General features: G+C 39.8%; 1 protein-coding gene across 2 annotated transcripts in view; it reads left to right on the forward strand.

Annotated features, from left to right (window-relative positions):
* The first annotated feature begins 2,077 nt into the window (after nt 1-2,077).
* N4BP1 (NEDD4 binding protein 1) overlaps nt 2,078-21,347 on the forward strand; it is a 35,998-nt gene continuing 16,728 nt past the window's right edge. The window contains exons 1-2 of one of the 2 annotated variants that reach the window (XM_030581215.1): nt 2,078-2,553; nt 12,921-14,716. In XM_030581215.1, coding sequence (XP_030437075.1) covers nt 2,308-2,553; nt 12,921-14,716 — 2,042 coding nt within the window. In that variant the 5' untranslated portion in view covers nt 2,078-2,307. The remainder of the gene's footprint in view (nt 2,554-12,920; nt 14,717-21,347) is intronic. The other variant, XM_030581214.1, reaches the window with a different exon arrangement.

The raw sequence follows: 21,347 nt of genomic DNA on the forward strand, positions 1-21,347 counted from the left end.
GCAGTTGGCCCCGGACCACATAAGGTGCCCCTTTCTACCCAGGCTGGGGGGAGGGACCTCTACAGATAAACTCTCGAACTCTGGGGTGGCATTGACCAGAGACTTTTGGGTTGTTGGACTTTGGGGTGATTGGACTTAAAACCCTAAGGGGAAAAAGGACAGTGCCAAACGTACTTGGAGATGGGTTTTTGTTTATGGTTTGTGTTATAACCCTGTTTGTGGTATTTCTCCAATGGGATGCCGCATTGATTCCTTCCTTTATTAAAAAGATTTTGCTACACTCAGACTCCGTGCTTGCGAGAGGGGAAGTATTGCCTCCTAGAGGCGCCAAGGGGGGTGTAGTATGTGAGTGTCCCAGGTCACTGGGTGGGGGCTCGAGCCGGTTATGCATTGTGTTACTGAAACGGAACCCCTGGATACTGAACCCGGCCCTTGTTGCTGCCAACTCAGAGGGGCAGAAGGGTTACACTCAGCACCATGGGTTTTTCTTTACAGTGTAACCATACCCTTACACGTCTGTGTAAAATTAAGCATATGCATAACTTTGCAGGATCACAACCTAAGCCTATAATTTCATATCCTATTTTAGACTAGAAATTTAAAAAAATATATTTTTGGCTTGTCCTGAGCATTATAATCTCACGTGCTATTTAATTTTAATGAGCAGGGACATGTTCTCTGAGAACTTTATTACAAGAAGGCTCAGATCATTGTTTGCTACAAACCACATTTAATATAATATTGACTATTTTAACGTATTGTCCATTCAACCCTTGGATCAAGACTTACAAATGCAAAGCACTGAGAAACACAATATGACAAAACATAGCACAAAGAAATAAATTAATAAAGTCTCAAGAAGGGGCCACTTTGTTTATGAAACACTTAAGCCTTTGGTTGTGCTGAGTCATCTACAAAATGTACAGCAGACTGCACAGCTAGATCTCAAAACATTTGCTTTTGGATTCGTAATGATGTTCTTCTCTAGCTCAGCTGCTTGTAATTCGTATCCACAATAAAATTTCCTACTTTCCACTCGGAATTACCAGAGCTTGCACTAGCTGCATTTGAACAACAGATGGCACCAATCATCTCAAGAAATCAGCCAGAGAGCTATTATGTACAGTCTAGGTTTGTTTGTTACAAAAAGTAGCATCATGATGGAAAAACAAAATGCAACTATGCAAGCTAAAGGAAAGGAGAATCCTCTTGGACATAGTCCGTGTTCAGGAGACTAGAATTTCATTTTTAGCACGGTCTGTTTGTGCTAGGAATGACCTTGTTTATATGCTCAAAGTCTGACCAAAAAAAAAAGCCCTCTGGTTTCACATTCTTTTCTAATTTTTTTTGCCAAGCCACAGGCTGTTGGTCAGTGAACCAAGCTTTGGAGCTTACAGAGAGCTCTTCTGAAGAAGCAGCTTCTCTCTCTCACCAACAGAAGTTGGTCTAATAAAAAAAATCTCCTCACCGATCATGTGTCAAAAAGTCATGAGAATTGGTTTACAAATAACAAGTATTTCTCTGTAACTATGAGGGGCAGGAACTCACTTTTCTCTTAAATGAAAGCTGAGATTCTGAGGTAATAACGTGACTCCAGGAACTGAGACTTTAGGGGAGGAACCCACTAAATATGGTGAGACTATACCGAAGGGAGTTGAAGCCACTGGTTACTTTTCCAGAAAAGGCTCCCCTGCGCTCACAAACAAACAATGCAGCTTAACTGCTCTCCTTCATAAGGCGATTTCCATGCCCCTCTCACCAGCCAGAGCCAGCGTCGCACTATTTGCAGCCCAAGTGCAAGGCAGCGGTTTGTCATCTGCCCCAGGAACGACTTTTCCCCAAGTCACTCTAACCAGACGCTGAAGGGAAGCGGAAGCTTAAGCTCCCACTGCAATGAGCTGGGGAATTTTTGAGGACGTTACTGGTGACGTTTCTGTCTCGCGTTTCGCGTTCCCCTGAAGGGCGGGGGAAGGGCGTTACCCTCAGTAAACAGGGATCATCGCGATACGGTGTAGGACAGGGCACTTGTTTTGCCCTCAGTAAAGATGGCAGCTAGGCGTCTTGCCCATAACAAAGATGGTCGCCACGCATCTTTTTCTCAGGGAAGCGGGTGGCCCTTCCCAATAACGTTGGCGGCGGCTGAGTGATTGGGCGGAGTCAGGGCACCCCGCGCTGAACTTGCGTCGCAGCCGGATGACGTACATGTCCCGCCGTGATGAGGGCAGCAGGGGTTTCCCCGCTGGTGTTGTTGTCCCTGGGGTCCGGAACTATGGGAGGCAATAGCGCAGGGCTCCGTGGCCGGCTCTGATGGCGGCGCCCGGAGCGGTCAGCGGCCCCGTGCCGGTGCTGGACGAGTTCACGGCTCCGGCGGAGAAGAGCCGCTTCCTGGAGAAGAGTCGAGGCCGCATTCAGAGCCTGTTCGGGGTGCGGCTCGCCGTGCTGGGGGCGCCGGGAGGCTGTGGCCCCTCGGGACAGCCCCCTGGCTCGGGCCCGGCCACTGACAGGATCTGGCTGCGGCTCTCCGGGGACAAGGAGACTGTGCGCAGCGCCAAGGTAACAAGGGGCGGGGCGGGACGGTTCCTCGGGTACATCAGCCCTTTGGATGCTCCCAGCCGGGGGTCTCCCTTCCCGCCCGCCGGGAACTCTCCTCACCTGTCCCGCTTCCCCCCTCTTAATCCGCCCTCTCTCCCGGCTCCTGGCAGGGCCCCGTGCCGCGCTGGACCCAGTGTAAGAACAAGGCTGGCTCACAGCCACGCTCTGGCTGGCGGGGAGAGGGGCCCTGTACAGCGCTGAGCACGCTATCAGCGTCTGACAGATAATGATGATGCTTCTGTTGAGTCTCTACTGGCCACACAGAAAGGAGGGGGGGAGGCACTTCAGCACAGACTGAGGCCAGTTTTGTTTTACACGTGGTTGCCTGAGGTTGGTTATTTTTGAAGTGGGCATAGAGGGAAGATGATGGCTGAGGTGTAATGTTGGCTGTATGCAGGGAGGGGGAACATGAGGTTCAGATATTGAGGTATATTCTAGTAGTTGAGAACCTCTGTCAGTCTTATGGAGGATAAAACTGATTCTTGATCTATGGGCTGATCTACATTTGAAACTGTCTCTCAGGAGTGTGAATAAATCCATGCCCTGAACTCTGTAGTTATGATGACCTAACCCCCAGTCTAGATGCTGCTAGGTTGAATGCTTCTATCCACCTAGTTACCATTGCTCAGGCAGGTAGTGACCCTAAAACCACAAAAAATTCCTTCATCATTGTAAACTGGATCTAACCTATGGGTAAGACCCTCCATTTTCAGTTTTTATTAAGTTTCCTGGGAATTTGAAAAATGGGTGTAATTCAGTACAAAAAATTAAGGTTTCTGGGTGAAATATTGGGGGATAGGAAGATAGAAAAAAGCAACAGAGTAAGAGTATTAAAAGGTAAAAGGAGTTTAATGCTGTCAATTAACTGTACGTTAACAGTACATACACATATGTGCAGGCATGTGTTGCCTTACTTTAACAAACAGCCTCGGGTTGCATCGACTAATTTATTAACATAAACACATCTACCCAATGCAATGAATTGGATTTTCTTAACATAATCAGTATTTTCATGTATTTATGTTGTCCAAAATTCAGATAAAAATCAGTAAATAATAATAATTTAGTAATAGCTTTTGTAAAACCTGGGAATTTTTCAGTAAAATCTAAAAATGAGGTTAATTATGAAGTTATACTGGTATATAGCTATGGTGCAATAGCTGTGCTACTATAGTCCCAAATAGTATAGATGTGGCCTTAGTGTATGTTTGTATTGGTGTAACATAAACAGCTATGGATCAGCCCTACCCTACATCAGATAGCTTTAGATTGAGTATTTGTGTGTAAAGGGAGGAGGCGGATGAAATAGAAATAAAATACATCTGTATAAAAAGAACTCCAATTCAGACACTGACTTGTCCTTACAAGTTGGTATGTTCACATTGCCAGTGTATTGTTTTTTGTGCCATTGTTTATAAGCATGGGAAATAAGGAACCAAACATTATAAGATTCTGTCAACACTAAAGTGTAGCCCTGCTGTGTCACAATTGTGAAAAATGGCTGTGTCTTAAGCATTTTATATCAGTTTCTTCTAGACTGTGCAGGCAGGAAAAACAAAACAAAAACCATATTCTAATCATGTTAAGAAATGTTTTAGTCAGCATGTTTTTTACCATGTATGCAACTTGATTTCTCCTTGAGAGCTATCTGACAGTCAGGCTGCAACCATAATAATTTGGTTTCTTCTTGAGCGCTGTGTGAATGGTAAAAAAAATATGTTGACTAAAACATGTTTCCTTAATGTGATTAGAATATAGTTCTTGTTTTGTTTCTCCTGCCTGCACAGTCTAGAAACTTCTATTATGAAGTGATTATGCTCCAGCCATGTTATACAGTTGTTTTAAACGTGTATTTTCATGGCATTTTTGTAGCCAAGGCTCTGTTTATCATTGCATTGAATGGTTTTAACACAGTTCTTCCTTGAAGAATGCTAACAGTTTGACATTGCTAATACCTCTTCAGCATCAGAGCAGACAGAGCCTACATGATTTCGATCAGTTTAGTTCTTGGAATAGGTGGCAGTTTATCCAATTAAAAAGCAAAAAAATGAGTTATGCTAAGCCAGGAAAAGGCTAGCTAGTCTTTCCTGTTCTTACAGTCTCTGATATTTTGGAGTATTGGGTGTGACACTAACTGATGTGAAACAATCTCCTAAGGGTGGTTTTGTAATCAAATTTCTTTGGCTAACTTTTTGGGGGTGCAACTACAATGTTGCAATTGTCATTACTCCAATAGTTAATTACATGAACCTAGCAACTGTAGCCCATTTGAGGCATGTGGGGAGAATGGCAGATTAAGCATCATAATTTGTTTAGGAACCAGTCTGCACAGAGTAATTCCTGTTGTGTGTCTCCTCCTTGTATTAGTAGAGATTCTTAGCACCTATTCATAGGTCTAATTCAATAATAATTTTAGCTTTACATTTTAGTTCTTAAAGTTTTATTCTTTAGCTGTGGAACTGCAGAATAGTTTATTTCAGTTAAATCTATGAATGATTTCTAGATTGCAAAAGCCACCAAATCTCAGAAGTTTAAAGTTTTTCCTGTTATTTATATAATAGAAACCCTAATAGGCTCAGCATCTCATTGTCCCATGTGCTGTACAAACACACACAAAGAAGTTTCCCCTTTCCAAAGAACTTCCATTACAACTCAATAAGTATTTCTTTTCCTAACAGCAAGGTCGGTGGAAAGTAGCAGAAAACTTTAAAATGTGTTTTTTAGAAAAATTGAGTTTTCTTTGAACATTGTGGATGAGTTAGTCATTCTGTAAACACTGCTTTCAAGAAATGCCATGCATCTGATGAAGTGGGTATTCACCCGCGAAAGCTTATGCTCTAATACATCTGTTAGTCTATAAAGTGCCACAGGACTCTTTGTCGCTTTTTTACAGATCCAGACTAACATGGCTACCCCTCTGATACTTAAGAAAAAGTTACTTTGTTGTGCTTGTAAATGTGCTAGTCATAGCACTAGAAATTTAAGTGCTCTAGTCATTTACAGACTAAGAAAAACACATACAGGGGAAAAGCCAATGGTCCTACTAATGTGCCTTCACTTGAGCATGATAATTATCTCCTACTTCTAAAGCAGTGATACTCAGGCCTCTGTGATTCAGGAACCAAATTAGCCATCAACATTACCCAAAAGAGTTGCAGTTTTGTGAATTCTTCTTTTAATTTACTATAGTACTATATATTCATATTTAAACAGTATGATGGGGAAATACTTAGTTTATATTATTCTCACAGTAAAATGATTGACCATGTTGTTGTTTTATCATCTACAATTGGTTAATAACAAAATAAAAGCATCCTGATTGGTTAATAACTTTAGGTTAATAATTAAATCACACAGTATTTTAATATGTGCCACAAAGAGCCATTTGTAACGCTCAAACCTCAGTCTGAGTATCGCTGCTCCAGATAAATCCTTGGCTTCTCTATGGATACTACCAAAAAAAGGTGCTGGTTGTGGGTATTTGGGAGGTCCCCTTTAAATTCTTACTGTAACTGGAACAACAAATTGTCAATATTTTAACCACAAAGTTGCCTAGATCTGCTCTGGGCAGGGTTAGATGACACAGTGGTTAAAACTGTCATCTGGTGGACACTGTAGTGTTTTTTGTTTTTTTTTATTTTTTGGAAAAACTTGTGACATACTAGTATAGACACAGCCACAGAGGTGATGGTATTGATTTTCAATTATTATTAGCTGTAACTACTGGAAATTAATTTGTACCTCCTAGTTCATGAAGTCCATGAAAAGAATCTGCCGTTTATATTTAAAAGAGAGATTCCTCTAGTTTGTTTTGGAAGAATTTGACCAGTTCTTTATAGGTGGAAGTATCCAGTGTTAAGAACTGTTTTCATGACTAATTGATAAGTTGCTGAGATTTATAGGTATAGTAACAGAAATACTTTTGTTTAAGGGAAGCTGAGCTGCAGTGGAAGCCCATTTAAGTGTTTTGCTCAGTTCTGAGTAACAGATATTACAAAACATGATAGAGGAAGGACTCTTTTCAACCCAAATGTTGAATTTATCCATTGATCATGAACCTTATGAGTAGACTATATATAGATATCGTGCACACAAAGTGAGTATGCATAGAGTAATGCTGGGTTTTAGCTCTGATACCCTGCCTACTAGGTAATGTAAGTGTGAATTTGTCTGCTCATTTTAGGTTCATGGTAAAACAAATCCGGGAATAAAATGTTAAGAGTTCCACTATGATAGTCTTCTGCAACAACTTGAAAAGTTACTTCTGCATTGGACAGAGCAAAAATGTAGAATAAAACAATGGGTTTACAATTTCAAATATTTAATAATCACAGATGGCTAGTATAATCCAAAATGACTGACATTTTGCATAATATTTACAGTATCCATGAAATAACTAACCTGAAAATTGTTATTTATTTGATCAGATGTCTTAAAAATTTGAAATGGATAATAGAACCTAGCCCAGGTAGGCGATAACAAAAGTTACTGTTTGATGACCTGTGGGGGATGAGTTAGTGGCTATAATCAACACAGATGTTGGCAGGCTCAGTGAAAATCCAAGCATCCGAATGAGCCTTGTAGATCCCTCCAGGTTAAGATCTGAAAGGGTATTGGCTGGGCAGTGTGTGTAACTGTGCATTGCCATTGCCTTATAAAAACAAAGAACTTCAGACTACAGGTCTGTCAATCACAAGCAGTCAAGTCACTTCAGAAAGCATTTTTACTACTATATATATTACTTTAGAAACTTTCCAGATACTGAATGTCTCTCTTTCACTACCATTGTATTGCTATTTTTATGGGGGAGGGGACTGTTTTTTTGTGCAGGCCAGAAAAACTACTTGCCTCCTTCAGCTTATGTTACAACAGCAGCTTGTACTACTATGTCGTCTTTTAGCATCCAATCCTTAAAACTGTGTTGATGAGAATCAAAGATGGCACAAGGCAGTTACACTGTCCATCACATAATATTTATTTTCAGTTCCATTCAAAAACGAAGTGGAGATAGGGAACAAAATTGGTTGGATGTTCTTTTTATTTGTTTTTTGTTTTGTTGTAAGAGTGTTGCAAACCAATAAATCACAAGTGGCCTTTAAAATCACCAGTGCTGATGGTGCTGCAGACTGAATTGCCAATATATTTTGTTCCAGTTACATGATCTAGCTTTGAAGCTGGAGATGGTTGCTGTGAATCTTGGTGGACTACCATTAATCATGTTAATGTGTAGAGTTAATACATGATGTTTTGGAGCCTGTAGGTATGCTAACTTTAGTAGTTTAGAAACTGGCTTCATGGCATGATAGAACGTTAACTGTAGAAACAGGAGGCTTTCGTTGGTGGCTTTTACATATTTAGAACAAGTTGTCTAAATTCTTGTCCTGATATTGCCTGTGAGCCAAGAACATGCTTGACTTTCCAAGTTATGCAAGAATTGTCAAATAAATGCAGCAGATAAGTGATTTTTGGCATCTCTTCCTCCTTATCTCCAGCAATAGATGCAACTGTGGTGTTTACTATGACTATCTGTATACTAAACTAATTTTGTATATGAGCACCTCCACTTTTATTTTGAAAGCTCCGATAAGCTGAAAATGAAAATTAGACCTGCTTTTCTGAAGATGCCTGTGAACATGCTCACCTCCTATGGCTCTCTACTAAGCACTGTTTTACAGGTTATAATGCATTACCACAGCTCTAACTATGGAGAATTGGTGTTCAAGCCATTTTCTTAAAAACTGATTCTCACACTATGGGCTGTGAAACTTTTCTTAGTGGTCTTCAATATTAGATATTTTTAAAAATCAGGCAGTTGTAGTTTGAGAGGTTAAAAGAGGTGATCTGTGGAAAATGGAAGGGTAAGGCTTTTCTTATTAAATGGTCTTGAGAACCACTGCTGTGAAATAAGCTAGACATTTATCTTTAGTGCTAATTATTAGCATAAAATATAGTTCAAGACTAGGTATGGAGCTACAAAAGCCAAGATCAGCATAGTAGAGGCCTGGGTTGTGTACTGGCTGAAAAAAACGAAAGATAATTATGTACTAGAAAGAAACAAATGCATGTCTGTTACATAGAAATTATATTTAAACACCTCTGTGGAAGATAGAGAATTAATTAGACGTGTCACTACTTTGATTCATACCCTTATTGTCTGAAGAGAAGAGAAAAGAGAAACCCAAATATTTACTATATTGCTTCATTCTTTAAAACAGACATTGCATAACACCCAGCTACATTGGCAAGGTTAATGCCAAGGTACTCTTTATAGCTTAAATAAATAAAAGATAGTTTTGCCAGTCCATTGTGAGACTTGGTTTATTACCATTGTAAGATTTAAAACTAACTTTAATGGATGTCATTTGCAATGGTGTTGTAGCTATGTTGGTCCCAGGATATTAAAGACAGAAGGTGGGTGAGATAATATCTTTTATTGGACCAACTTCTGTTGGTGAAAGAGACAAGCTTTTGAGAGCTCTGTGTAGCTCTTCTCTCCCCCATTGCCTCTTGAATGGATGCCATTCATTTTTCTGAAACAGAATTATATCCAGAAAAATCTGTGAAAAGACCATTAAAGTTGTGTTCAGCGCTTTGTGCTTAGATCCCTCTGCTCTGTCCCCTCTTGCCCGTTCTACCACCCTATGCCTGATTTTTGCCCTGTCCTTCCCCTGTTCCCATCTCCCTCCCTCAGCTTCTACCTGTGTTCCCTTATCTTAACCGTTTCCCTTTTCCTCTTCATGGTCTTCATCCTGATACCTGCTCCTGTCTCTTTTTTTCCCTCCATCGCTCCATCCCCCCTCATACCCCGCCCCCATTCTTCAATCCCTCTGTATTCAAGTCAAGCGGCTGTCCTTCACCTTGCTGTGAGAGCATTGAGAGATGTTCTTGTTGCTCTTGATTCCATTGCCTGCCATAGCAATGGCCCTGGCAGAGGGGAGGATTATTCACAGGGAAAATCCTGCTCTGCCCCTGCAGCCTGGAATGAAGCATTCAGTTGCTGTGTAGGACTAACACAAATCTTTTCAGGTCTGTATATAGGAACTGAGGATGAAGCCTGCTCAGTTCACATGGACTTCAGAGAACTTAGCTGTCAGTTCCAACAGGTTTCTACTGAGCATGTACAAACTGGGTTTTGGTTTGTTTTTTGTGTTTTTGAAGTTTATAGCTTGGCCAAATTTGGGTGAATTTTCATGAAAATTACATCCCTGATATCAGAACAATCATCTCTCCAAATTTCAAGTCCCTTCTCCAAAACATGTAGGCACTAGATCATCTCAGTGAAATAATTACAGGATTTTTTTTTAATAGCCAAAATATAATTTTCCCTATCCTCATTCTCAGACATGGCTGAACCATGTTAGCTGAAACTTTTTTTTTTAAAAAAAATTCATCTAGAGTCAGACAGCTGGCAAGGAAAACTTCAGTCCAAATGATTAGTTTGGCAAAGTTATAAGCAACTGAAAACAAAGCTTTGGAAAGTGTTTGCTTGTCTATAGGTGTTACTAGCTGTGCCACCTATGTTGTGATGACAACAGAAATGTGTCTATAAAGGAACAAACGTACTTGGAATAACTTTTCTTGTTTTCTCTGTTTAGATATAGAAATGATTTAATGGTGGAGCTCTGTCATTCAATCACTCTTCCATTTCCTACCAGAATCTGTCCTTTTAGAACAGGCCTGCACAACTCGTAAAGCGGTAAGGGCCGCATTACTCCAAAGAAAACAGCTGAGGGCCGAAACCCCCCAGCCCCGTGGAAACACCCCACCCCTCCCAGACCTCCCGGCCCTGTGGAAACACTCTGCCCAAGCACCGCCCAGCCCTGCAGAAACAAACCCTCCTTCCCCAGCACCGCCCCACCAAAACAGCTGTGGACCAAAAAGGAAGGTTGGGAGTGGGGAGGTGATACTTGATTTTAGATCATCCAGGGGCTCCCAGCTGATTATTAAAGGGCCCGGTGCTCAGGCGGCTGGGGGAACCAGGAGCTTTGCGGGGCTGGGGCAGGGATTTAAAGGGGCCAGAGCTCCTGCTGCTGAGGGGAGCTTGAGCCCTTTAAATCCCAGCCCCAGCCCATCTGCTGGAGCTGTGGCTGGGATTCAAAGGGCTCTGGGCTGCCCGTGGCGGCAGGGAGCCTTTAAATCTCAGCTGCGGCTGGGAATCTCTGCGGGCAGCCCAGAGCCCTTTAATTCCCTGCGGCGGCTGAGATTTAAAGGGCTTAGGGCTCCCAGAGGCTGCGGGCAGCCCAGAGCCCTATGAATCCCAGCTGCAGCTGAGATTTATAGGGCTCAGGGCTCCCCGTCGCTATGGGCAGCCCAGAGCCTTTTGAATCCTGGCTGTGGCTGAGATTTAAAGGGCTCTGAGCTCCCTGCCGCTGCGGACAGCTCAGAGCCTTTTGTATCCTGACCGCGGCTGAGATTTAAAGGGCTCTGGGCTCCCCGCTGCTGTGGGCAGCCCAGAGCCCTTTAATTCCCGGCTGTGGGCCGCACAGTGAGCCTATGTGGGCCGCATGTTGTGCAGGCCTGTTTTAGAATCTTATTCTTTAAAACTGAATAATAGAAAATGTGGATGATTGGGGGGGGGCTTTCTTTAAGTATAACTACCAGTTCTAAATACATGACTGACTAATGGAGTTGCAGTTTAAAATAATATAATGAATATTTTATTCAGGTAATGGAAGAACCTATAATTGTTGGCATCTGGATACCATGATGGGGTGTGTGTGGTTGGTTTCTTAAAGGAAATAACTACCTATATTAGGATTGGTACTGAAACAAGCTTTATGTTAAAAATGTTTTTGTAGCTTGATGTATGCATTCCGATTGTTTAAATACTGATCTTGAGTGAATAATTAAACAGTACTAGCCTAAAATATAACTAAAAAATTCTTGATATTACTAATTATACCTATTGCAATATTTTTAAATAATTTGTTAATTTTCTTCATTTTTGGTGTTGGAGTACTATAATCTTTTAAACAGAGATAAATTTGTGGCTTAAACCTCATCACTCCAATAAAAACACATCATTTCAGCATCAATTTTCTGCAGAATATCTTTGTAGCTGACACTGGGACATATTAGTTATATCAGACCACATTGCAGGACTGCATGTCGCAGATGAACTTGATTTATTATTCATAACTATAGGGAAATTGCCATAAGAATAACCCTTGAAAATAGTCTTGTGCAGACTGTTTTTTTGTTCCAGCATGTTATTTATGAGCCAGAATTACCTTATGACATTGTTTGAGTCAACTTCAGAAGAGCACACCCCTTCTCTGACTAATATTGGTAAAATGCATCCTTATATTGTCTTTTTTTTTTAAGAGAATCAATAAACCACCATGTCAGCTTCAGCTATAAAAAACATAAGAAATCCAATGTTTGTTTCAAATGAGTTAGCTGATAGCACAGCCAAGCATAATAAATCAAAACCGTTTCTATTCTTACAATCTGATTTAAAAAAAAAAAAAAAGACTGTATATACATTCAAGAATCTGTATCCCAAAAGAAAATAAGACCTAATTACATATTGTATGAATATTGGGAATAACTTCTTTAACTTGGCATAGATTTCAGAGTTTTGAGGCAGCTCTAGAAACTTTGATTGCTGCACTTTCTATGCATGTAAATGCTTCTATGCAAAGCTTATCACTTTGACAAACCTTAGACCAGTGATCCCTGAACTTTTAAGGGTTGTGCACCTCCTTACCCCTGTCCATGCCCCTCTGCCACTGGGGCAGGGAGCGGGGCTACAACTCGGAGTGGGGTGGGGGGCAGACAGGGTAAGGGGGCCAAGGCAACAGCTGGGGGTGCGTCTGGGTCCAGGAGTGGGGCTGAGGATGGAGCCAGTCAGGGGCCAAGGCTGGGAGTGGGAGCAGAGCTGTAGCCAGGCTGCGATAGGGGCCTGCAGCCAGGTGCAGCTCCGCTCCCACCACCAGCCTTGGCCCTGGGCCGGGAATGGAGCCAAGGCTGGGGATAGGGCTGGGAGCTGGGACCACAACTGGGGGCTGGCCTGGCCCCCTCGTGTGTCCCCTGCCCCCTGGAAACGTTCCACTTTGGAGCACACGCCAAAGTTTGGGAACCTCTGCCTTAGACTGTAGTCTCCTGGGAAACCCAAACAGACATTTGAAATGCAATGTTTACGCTTATCTTGGATATCTTCCTCAAGTTGATAACTTCATACATCATAATAAACTGGTTTTACTGTCTATTATAGTTGCCTATCATTGGCCTAAACAAAAAATATTGAAATTGTATAGACACTTTTAATTTGTAAAAAGTTGTTCATTATGCTTTCTCTCTTTTCCTCCCCCTGTCCCCTTTTATAGGAGTATATTAAGGGACTCTGTGAACCTGAACTAGAAGAAAAGGAATGTTATCCAAAGGACATGCACTGCATTTTTGTTGGAGCACAGAGCCTGTTTCTTAACTATCTTATTCAGGATACCTGTGCTGATATAACAGTGCAGGAAATAGGATTACTTAGTATTAAGGGTGGTGCAGAGGCTGTTGTGATGGCTAGAAGTCATATTCAGCAGTTTGTGATGCTCTTTGAAAACAATGAAGGCTTATTAAGTGAAAAGGAATCAAACATAAAAAAGCAATTTAAACAATTTGTGGAAGCACATGCAGATAAATATACAATGGACTTGTTGATCTTGCCTAGCTCGCTTAAAAGAGAACTTCTGAATCTTACACAAAATGATTGCTGTGAAGTAGATGGCAATATTATAGATCTTACTACAGATTCTGAAAGTACACCAGAGTTCTCACAGAACAAAACCCCAAAACTAACTGCAATGAGTGGAGATGGAAGAACAATTGGAGAGGAAGCAAGAAAAAAAGCTGGAACCCCTGTAACAGAGCTTACAAAACAAATGGATACGGTGTTTTCCAATGCACCAGGAAGGTGTTTTGTTCCTATTAATGGTATGACTCCACTTGAGGCATCTGTTTCCAAAGAGAGACAGTCATGTAAAAGGAGGTGTTCTGATGCTGAGGAAAGGCTTCCTAAGAAACAGTTTTCATTAGAAAGTGATCAGGAGAGCAGGCCTACCCCATGCAATAAAGATCCAGATAGGGATGCAGTTATTGATCTGATTTCTGATACCTGCAGTGAGTCGGATGATCCACACTTCTCTGTTACAGACTATGATGACATTAGTGAAGAAATGGAATACAAGATTCTTGTAAACTTTTTCAGGACCATGGGATATTCCCAAAAAATTGTAGAGAAAGTTATTAGTGAACTGGGACAATCAATGGAACCATTAATGCTGCTGGAAGCAATAGAAAAGGAAAGTACAACATTTCAGAAGGAAAAAGAACGGTCACCGCAGATATCTAGAACCGTAAGTGTGCATTCAGATGGCAATGCAGATCTTTCACAGACTCTGAAAGACAGAGGTTCTATCAGTAAAAATCAACTTAAACCCAGTCATACTTTAAAGGAGACAAAAAGCATAAAACAAAAAAGAGCGAATTCACCACGTTCACAGCTCCGGGCAGAAGACAAAATGCATGTGACAGAATATAAAAATAAAACTGCTCTTCCTTCCACTGAAAATTCAACAGAGCATTGTAAACAAGTACATCTGAATTCTTCTGATCAGAGTCCCAGTTCCAGGACAAATGATATAGAAACTGATGGTCTCATACCGTCTTTTAACACTGCACAAGAATTAAAGAAATATGGAGCACTAAAAGATGTTGACTTTGTAGCAAGAGGGAGCTCAGACCGAGGGCGTGCATCAGTTCAGACTGAAACTGTAGTTCAGCAAAAATCTGCAGGGCCCTCGAATACGCAGAATAATCAACCTGTTCATGTGGAGAGACCAGGACATGGCAATCCTTCCCAGTTTAGACTCCTGCACCAACCCTCTTTTGATATCCCAAAACCCACTGAATGTCCTCTTCCAACTTCTGTGTTTCCATCCCAAGTGCATGCTTCAAATCGAGAGAGGAAGATAGTGGGACCATGCAGTCATCATACAGATGCCTCAGTTACTGGGGTTCAAAGGTTTATGGATTCTCTGAAAAAGCCGTATAATCTGGAGTTGAAAAATGAACCTGGGAGAGCATATTTAAAACACATCATTATAGATGGAAGCAACGTTGCAATTTCGTAAGTATTGCTAGTTTGCGCTACTTTTTCTTTATTAAGTGTCAATGAATTTCAAAGTGAAACTGGGAGGAGCGAGCACAACCTGGGTATAAAAGTTTTCTTGTCAAAAATTCTTGTTAACTGGCCTCCATATGACCAGCTATTTATTTACTACTCCAACAGAGTTCCCCAGCAATCTTGTAGTAATGGGCTAATTTGGTAAGGTGTATAGTGGTGAATTCTGTCCATTGCAAGCTAGATGAGCAACATGAACCTCATTTAATTGCCTATTTAAACTGTAGAAGAAGTTGCAGTTTAATACCTGTATTCTCCAGTTTCTGTTATAAACATGTATGGTGTTACTGTTTTAATGGTTGCCATGTTCCTTTAGGTGCTTTAGAAATTCTTCTAGATACATACCTAGGAGATGATGCTCAAATACCGTGGTGATGTGGGTGGTATAAGAATAGCAGTCCCATTTCTGTTATGTGTTAAGCAATTCCCAGAGAAGAGTGTGTATGTTTGAGGGGGGGGAGGACTTTGACCTTATGCTAAATAGAGCTACTATCTATTTATTAAAACTTTAAAAAGTTTTTAGTATTTGAGAAAATAGGTGTGAGTTTTTAACTATAATTGTTAATATTTGTAAGTCAATTAAAAAATAAAGTAGTACATACTAATAGTTGAGAAACTATATATAGCCTATCGTCCTAATTCTAAGTTTTTATATTTTAAATGTTATTCTGTGGTACCTTTTAAAGATTTGACTTCCGCATCTTGGCAAGAACTGAGGAGAGTCCTGAAAACATACAACAGGTGTCCTGTGATTTAATTTCTTCAATTTCATATTTGTGCACTAACACATTAATAGACATGATTGTAAATGATCAAATGCACACTTCATATTTTTACATAAGAATGTATATATTAATATAATACGGAATTCTTTTTAACATTGTTTTGTAATATAGAAAACTAAAATCAGATAGGGCCAGGGAGAGAAGAGATCCTTTCTAAGGTAATTCAGTTTTCATTTTTCATTTATTAAATCTACAGGGTTTTTATTAAGCAACTATCAAACACAGTCTGATATGTGCAGTTTTTTAATCAACTGCTTTAAACTATCACTATGCAATCTCAATGAAACGCATCCCCACTTAAATTCAGAAAGAGAACTCAGCAGTGAGCCCTAACCTAATATTGTAGCTTTATAAAAGTTGTATGATTGAAACTTACAAATAAACAGTAACCTGATATTTAGTGTTCTGGCAGACAACTAATGAGCATTTTCTTAACAAGTGAAAACAAAAATAATTAACAGTAAGAATGTAATGCTTGAGCAGTGAGAATATTTTATAAATTATCAATGGAGTTAAGGGTAAGCATCACATTAAAATCTAATTATTTAAAAATTTGAGTAAAAGGGGGTTGGCTTTTTACATTTGCCTGAAGTCTTGCCAATTTTTGCTTTTTTTATAGTCGCATTTTCCTGCTGCTAAAAATATTTACAGTGCATTAATACTCCCTTGCGATCAAGGATCAGGGCCCCACTGTGCTAGACACTGTGCAAACATGCAGTAAAAGTAGTCTCTGCCCCCCAAAAGTTGACAGACTAAGGGGAGTTGTGTATTTTGTTTGTTGCCTACTGGGTGCTGTGTAAAAGACTAACAAACAGAGGAAACAGTGAAAAGGACAGTGTACAAAATAAACTTACTGAAAAAAGTGACAGAGTCCCACATGCGTCTGACAAAGTGGGTATTCACCCACGAAAGTTTATGCTCCAATACTTCTGTTAGTCTATAAGGTGCCGCAGGACACTCTGTTGCTTTTTACAGATCCAGACTAATACGGCTACCCCTCTGTTACTGAAAATAGATTTTTACCTTTCAGTTAGACTGATTTTAGGTGTTCGCAGTTTTTACCTGTACTTGTTAAGAGTGAGACTGAGGGCTGGTCTACACTCAAGCTGTAAGTCAACCTAAGTTGCGCTACTTCAGTTATGTAAGTTACGTAACTGAAGTCGACGTAACTTAGGTTGACTTACATTAGTGCCTATACCACAATGTGTTGAGAGATTCTCTCCCACTAACTTACCTTCCACCTCTCAGGGAGGTGGAGTATGGACATTGACAGGAAAACGCTGTTCCATCGACTTAACTTGTCTTCACCAGACTCACTAAATCGACACTGCTGCATCAATTGCATCAGTGCTGATTTAGCTGTAAGTATGGATGAGCCCTGAGGTGGGACTTCTAAATTGCCCTCTCCTTTAGTTGATCTCATGCACCTCAAATTATGAAGTTTGCAAGCAAATGAGTAGTAGAATGATTACTTGCTTGAGAATTCTTCATAGAAATGGAATGTGGAAGTGTGATAATCTAGGAATATTTCATTTCTTTTTTGAGGAAGTGCTGTTTTCCAGGAATAGACTAATTGAGCTTCCTGTTGCTCCACTGGCTAATGCTAAGATAAGAAGTAACCCTATCTTGCTTTGAGTTCCTCTGCAATGATAACAAAGAAACTGTCTACTATGAAAATAAGTATCTCATCTTAAAACTCACCAGCAAAAAGTAAAAATTGATTACTTACAGCAAAAATAAAATCAAACCAAAATAAACTTACACCCTCTCGGTGTAATTTACTCCCGATTAGTAAACTAGACTTCATGTCCTCCTTTAAAACAGATCATTTATTTTAAATATATTGCTTTAAAGGCAGGAAATACTAACTGAAGTGATATGAAGGACCTAATTATAGACATAAAACTTCAGGTGGCGACTGAGGTCAGTGTTTGAATGGGACACTTCAGAGAGTAGGCCAGAGTGCTGCCTGTAAGGGTGATTCAGTGAAGTATCCTATGCTGCAGGAAGTGCTCTCAGCTGGATGAGATATACAGCAGGTCTTATTCAATTGTAGCCATTAGATCCAAGATGCTGTTAAATAGAATTACCTTAAATCTGTGTCCTAAACAAATGTACTTTAGTTTAATATTTCTCAGAATATGTAAATTTTCCCTGCAATATCAATTTACTGCATTCTTTATTTCCTGCCCTAAATATTTACTGTTTCTTTATGCTGTTAAAAAGCTGGAATATAGTTTCCCATCAGTATCTGTAAATATGTACATATTTGTATATACATATATGCATGCAAATGTGAAGTCTCCAAACTTTTGGCTATATGAGGATACAAAAGTGGACTCTACTACACCTTGTACATCTAGAAGCAGCCATGGATTTAACCACCCAACTCACAGTTCACTAAATTGTCCACTGTGTTAACAAGATTAACAAATTTCCTTAGTTGTTAGGGAGAACATAACTTCCACAAATTCCTCCAGCTCCTTACCCAACCTAACATCACTCTCCAAGCTCCAGTTTCATTTGCACACTAGAAGAGGCTGATAGCTATCAACATCTGGATCCAATGAAAAGGATGAAGGACTTGAAAAGAGGCTTGCTTGGTCATAGAAAATGTGAGAGTGCAGAGGGTGTCATGAATGCTTGTATACAACAGAATAATATTTAGTACAAAAATATCTTTGTTTTACCAAAGTACTTATGACTTAATATATATTCTATGGAACTCTTAACTGTGGATTATTTTGTAGTGTATCATGCTTCTGGTTTTGAAATCTCCTCTCACTTACCTTTATAATGGCTTATAAAAAGTCAAAATTTATTGTAGTGCATTATAAACTGAATATCATTTCAAGTTTAGATATTTGAGGTTATGCAGATTGTGACCTTATTTTCTGCTATTCAGATGCAGATCATGGTTGTTTCTGAAGTCTCTTACTGTTAAGCTGCACATTTAGTCTAGGTATCTCCGCTTCTAATCATATCTTTGGAGTGTACTTACCTACAATAAAGGTAGCTTTTCCCTTATTTTGCTGGGAAAAGGAGATTTGAACTTTATTTCATTCCTTCAAGGCTTTAAGAAAGATACCTTTCTTGCATTGGATATTTTAGCAACAGCTTGGCCTGGATCCTTCACATCCGTTTTGAGCTGGACATTTTTATTTTGTTGCATATGAATAAACATTCACGTGCTAAAGTTCTATTACTCAAGAAGAAATTTATGCCATAGCTGTTAGAGCCACAAAAGAAATTCAAAATTGAAGAAGAAAAAATCTGCATCTCTAGATGTTGAGTTGAAATTTCACGATGTTAAATCATGTAGGGCTTTTGCCAGAAATTTGATCTCAACAGGTGCTGGTCTCATCAGATGTTCCCTGGACTCCTACAGATCATCCTTAAAACCTGATAGCTTCTCAGAAGAGAGATTAAAAGAAAGCAATTTGTCTTAAAACAGCAGCACCTGTTAGTACTGTAGTTAAGGGTATATGTCAGATTCCTAACAAAGTATGTTACTTTAGGAGTTCATATTGTAGCTCTTAACTGTATTTCAATTTAAACTGAAATCCTAGAATACAAAACATCAGTAGTGACTAATTCTTTAGCCCTTAGTAGAATTAAAATAGGTTACTCACATAAATATCATGGACTGAATTTTTGGCATCTGAGAGATGTTTCTTTGTGGGGTGCAGTCTTTTCTAGTTAGAACATCCTATTAGTCTATTGTCAGTATTTTTTAAATAGTTTAAAAATGGTCTAACTAGTGATACATTCCCAAAATTGTAGATTTTTTTTCAAGGTTGCTCAGACATCACAGGACTAAGTGCATTACAAAAACTCTGATCTTTTCCTTCACCCTTTTATTCCATCTACTTTATGACAGATTTCTGTTTTTCATTTTCCGCTAGTGCTAGTCTGATGACTCCTGTTTCAGGCCACTTATATTTGCTGATAGTTGAGTAAACTTGAGAGTGTTTCCAGAACTGGCTACTATCCTCCTATCTCATCTCTTGGAACCTTACCCGTGGCCAGAGATTCAGTGCTTTCTGGCAGATCTCTAAGAGCATTCTTAAGGTTTCTTATTGTATCTTATTTCAAAAAGGTATTTGTAGCCTCCAGCACCGTAATGTCTGAGCACTTACTGCACTGACGGGCTTTAAATTCACAGGTGCCAAATATTCATGCTGAAAGTAGTTGCACACTCTTGCAGTCAGAGGACAAATCTTACTTTCACTGGCTAAATACAACTAATGCATTTTGAAGAGCAAAGATCTAATACTGGTCTCATGGACCTCTTTGTAATCAGTCCAGAAAGATTTTTTTTTAAAGGGGGGGGGAGTCAGAAAAGCAAGTTTTGAGTAAATGAATGTATCTGAGGAAATTGGCCTCTTTTTGCTTGTGGCATATCTTGAATGGTCAATGAAGTGAGTTAACCATTTGTTCCAAGATAAATAATTTACCCAGTCTATTGTTAGATAATGTAGGAAGCTTTCAAATATAGTGTTACCTTCCTTAAAGTATGAGGTTATTAACCAAAGGAGATAATTTGGTAGCTATTATTCTAACTTCAGTTTAAGGACCCATAGGTATATCCTCTGAAGAATTAATTTGGATACCAGTCTTGAAAATGCCAGAATTATAAGAGTTAACTGAAGTATTTGATTAACACTTCCTGTCACTTGACTGTTGCAGTCCTGGTAGCTCTTATGGGGAAATTTTTTATGACCCAGAACTGTGTGACAGTACTTGAATAAAAGTACAGTGTTTTCATTACTGTAAATAGCTTTACAAATGAGCTATTTCCTCATGGTTCAGATTTTGTTCTTTAGAAAATAGTCATGCAAACTGCAAGTCATAATTGAGTCATAATTTGTCTTAACCTTTTTAGACCAATTTCCCAAACTTATATTAATGGAAAAGAAATGCAAATTGCTGGGGTTATGTAGAAAGTAACAAATCCACCACATCCTCTTTAATATCTGCTTATTACAGAAGGAGCATTTTTCTAGGGAAAGAGAATGGGGTTTTATGTAATAGTATGAACTCAAAATTCTGTCAGAAGATATGTGCATTGTTCTTCCTAGCACTCAAGAAGGTATTGAATGCTTCAAAAAATAAATGTCTGGATGTATTACGCTTGGTGGAAAAACTCTGAAATGACCACTCAATTAACAGATAGTGAATTAAAAAGAAAATACCTTAAAGCATTCTTAAGCCATTGCCTAAAGTTTCACTTCCATACAGACCCTTACTCTTAAAGCTTGTTTTTGTTACATTGTTAGCTTAAGGTATAACTTGAATTTTGCCTCTAACCAACTCCCATCCGCACAAACAGCTCTCTAGCGTGAGCTGAGTGGTCCTTTAAGCTCAGGCTAGCTTGCTGGTTGAGGGAGTGGTACAGGTTGAAGCCTGTGTGCTTTCTGATACTCAAGTTTAGGCTATGTCTACACTAGAGAGCTTACAGTGGTGCAGCTGCTCTGTTGTAAGATCTCTTGTCTAGCTGCTCTATGCCGATGGGAGAGAGCTTTCCTGTTGACATAGCTATTGCCGCTTATAATAAAATAATAATAATTGGAACTAGATATATCTCCTAGAACTGGGAGGGACCTTGAAAGGTCATTGAGTCCAGCCCCCTGCCTTCACTAGCAGGACCAAGTACTGATTTTTGCCCCAGATCCCTAAGTGGCCCCCTCAAGGATTGAACTCACAACTCTGGATTTAGCAGGCCAATGTGCAAACCACTGAGCTGTCCCTCCCCTGCTTGTTGGGGGTGGTTTAATTATGTTGGCAGGAGA

Source organism: Gopherus evgoodei, chromosome 12 (assembly GCF_007399415.2).
Source record: "Gopherus evgoodei ecotype Sinaloan lineage chromosome 12, rGopEvg1_v1.p, whole genome shotgun sequence".
In the NCBI taxonomy this organism is placed as follows: domain Eukaryota; kingdom Metazoa; phylum Chordata; order Testudines; family Testudinidae; genus Gopherus; species Gopherus evgoodei.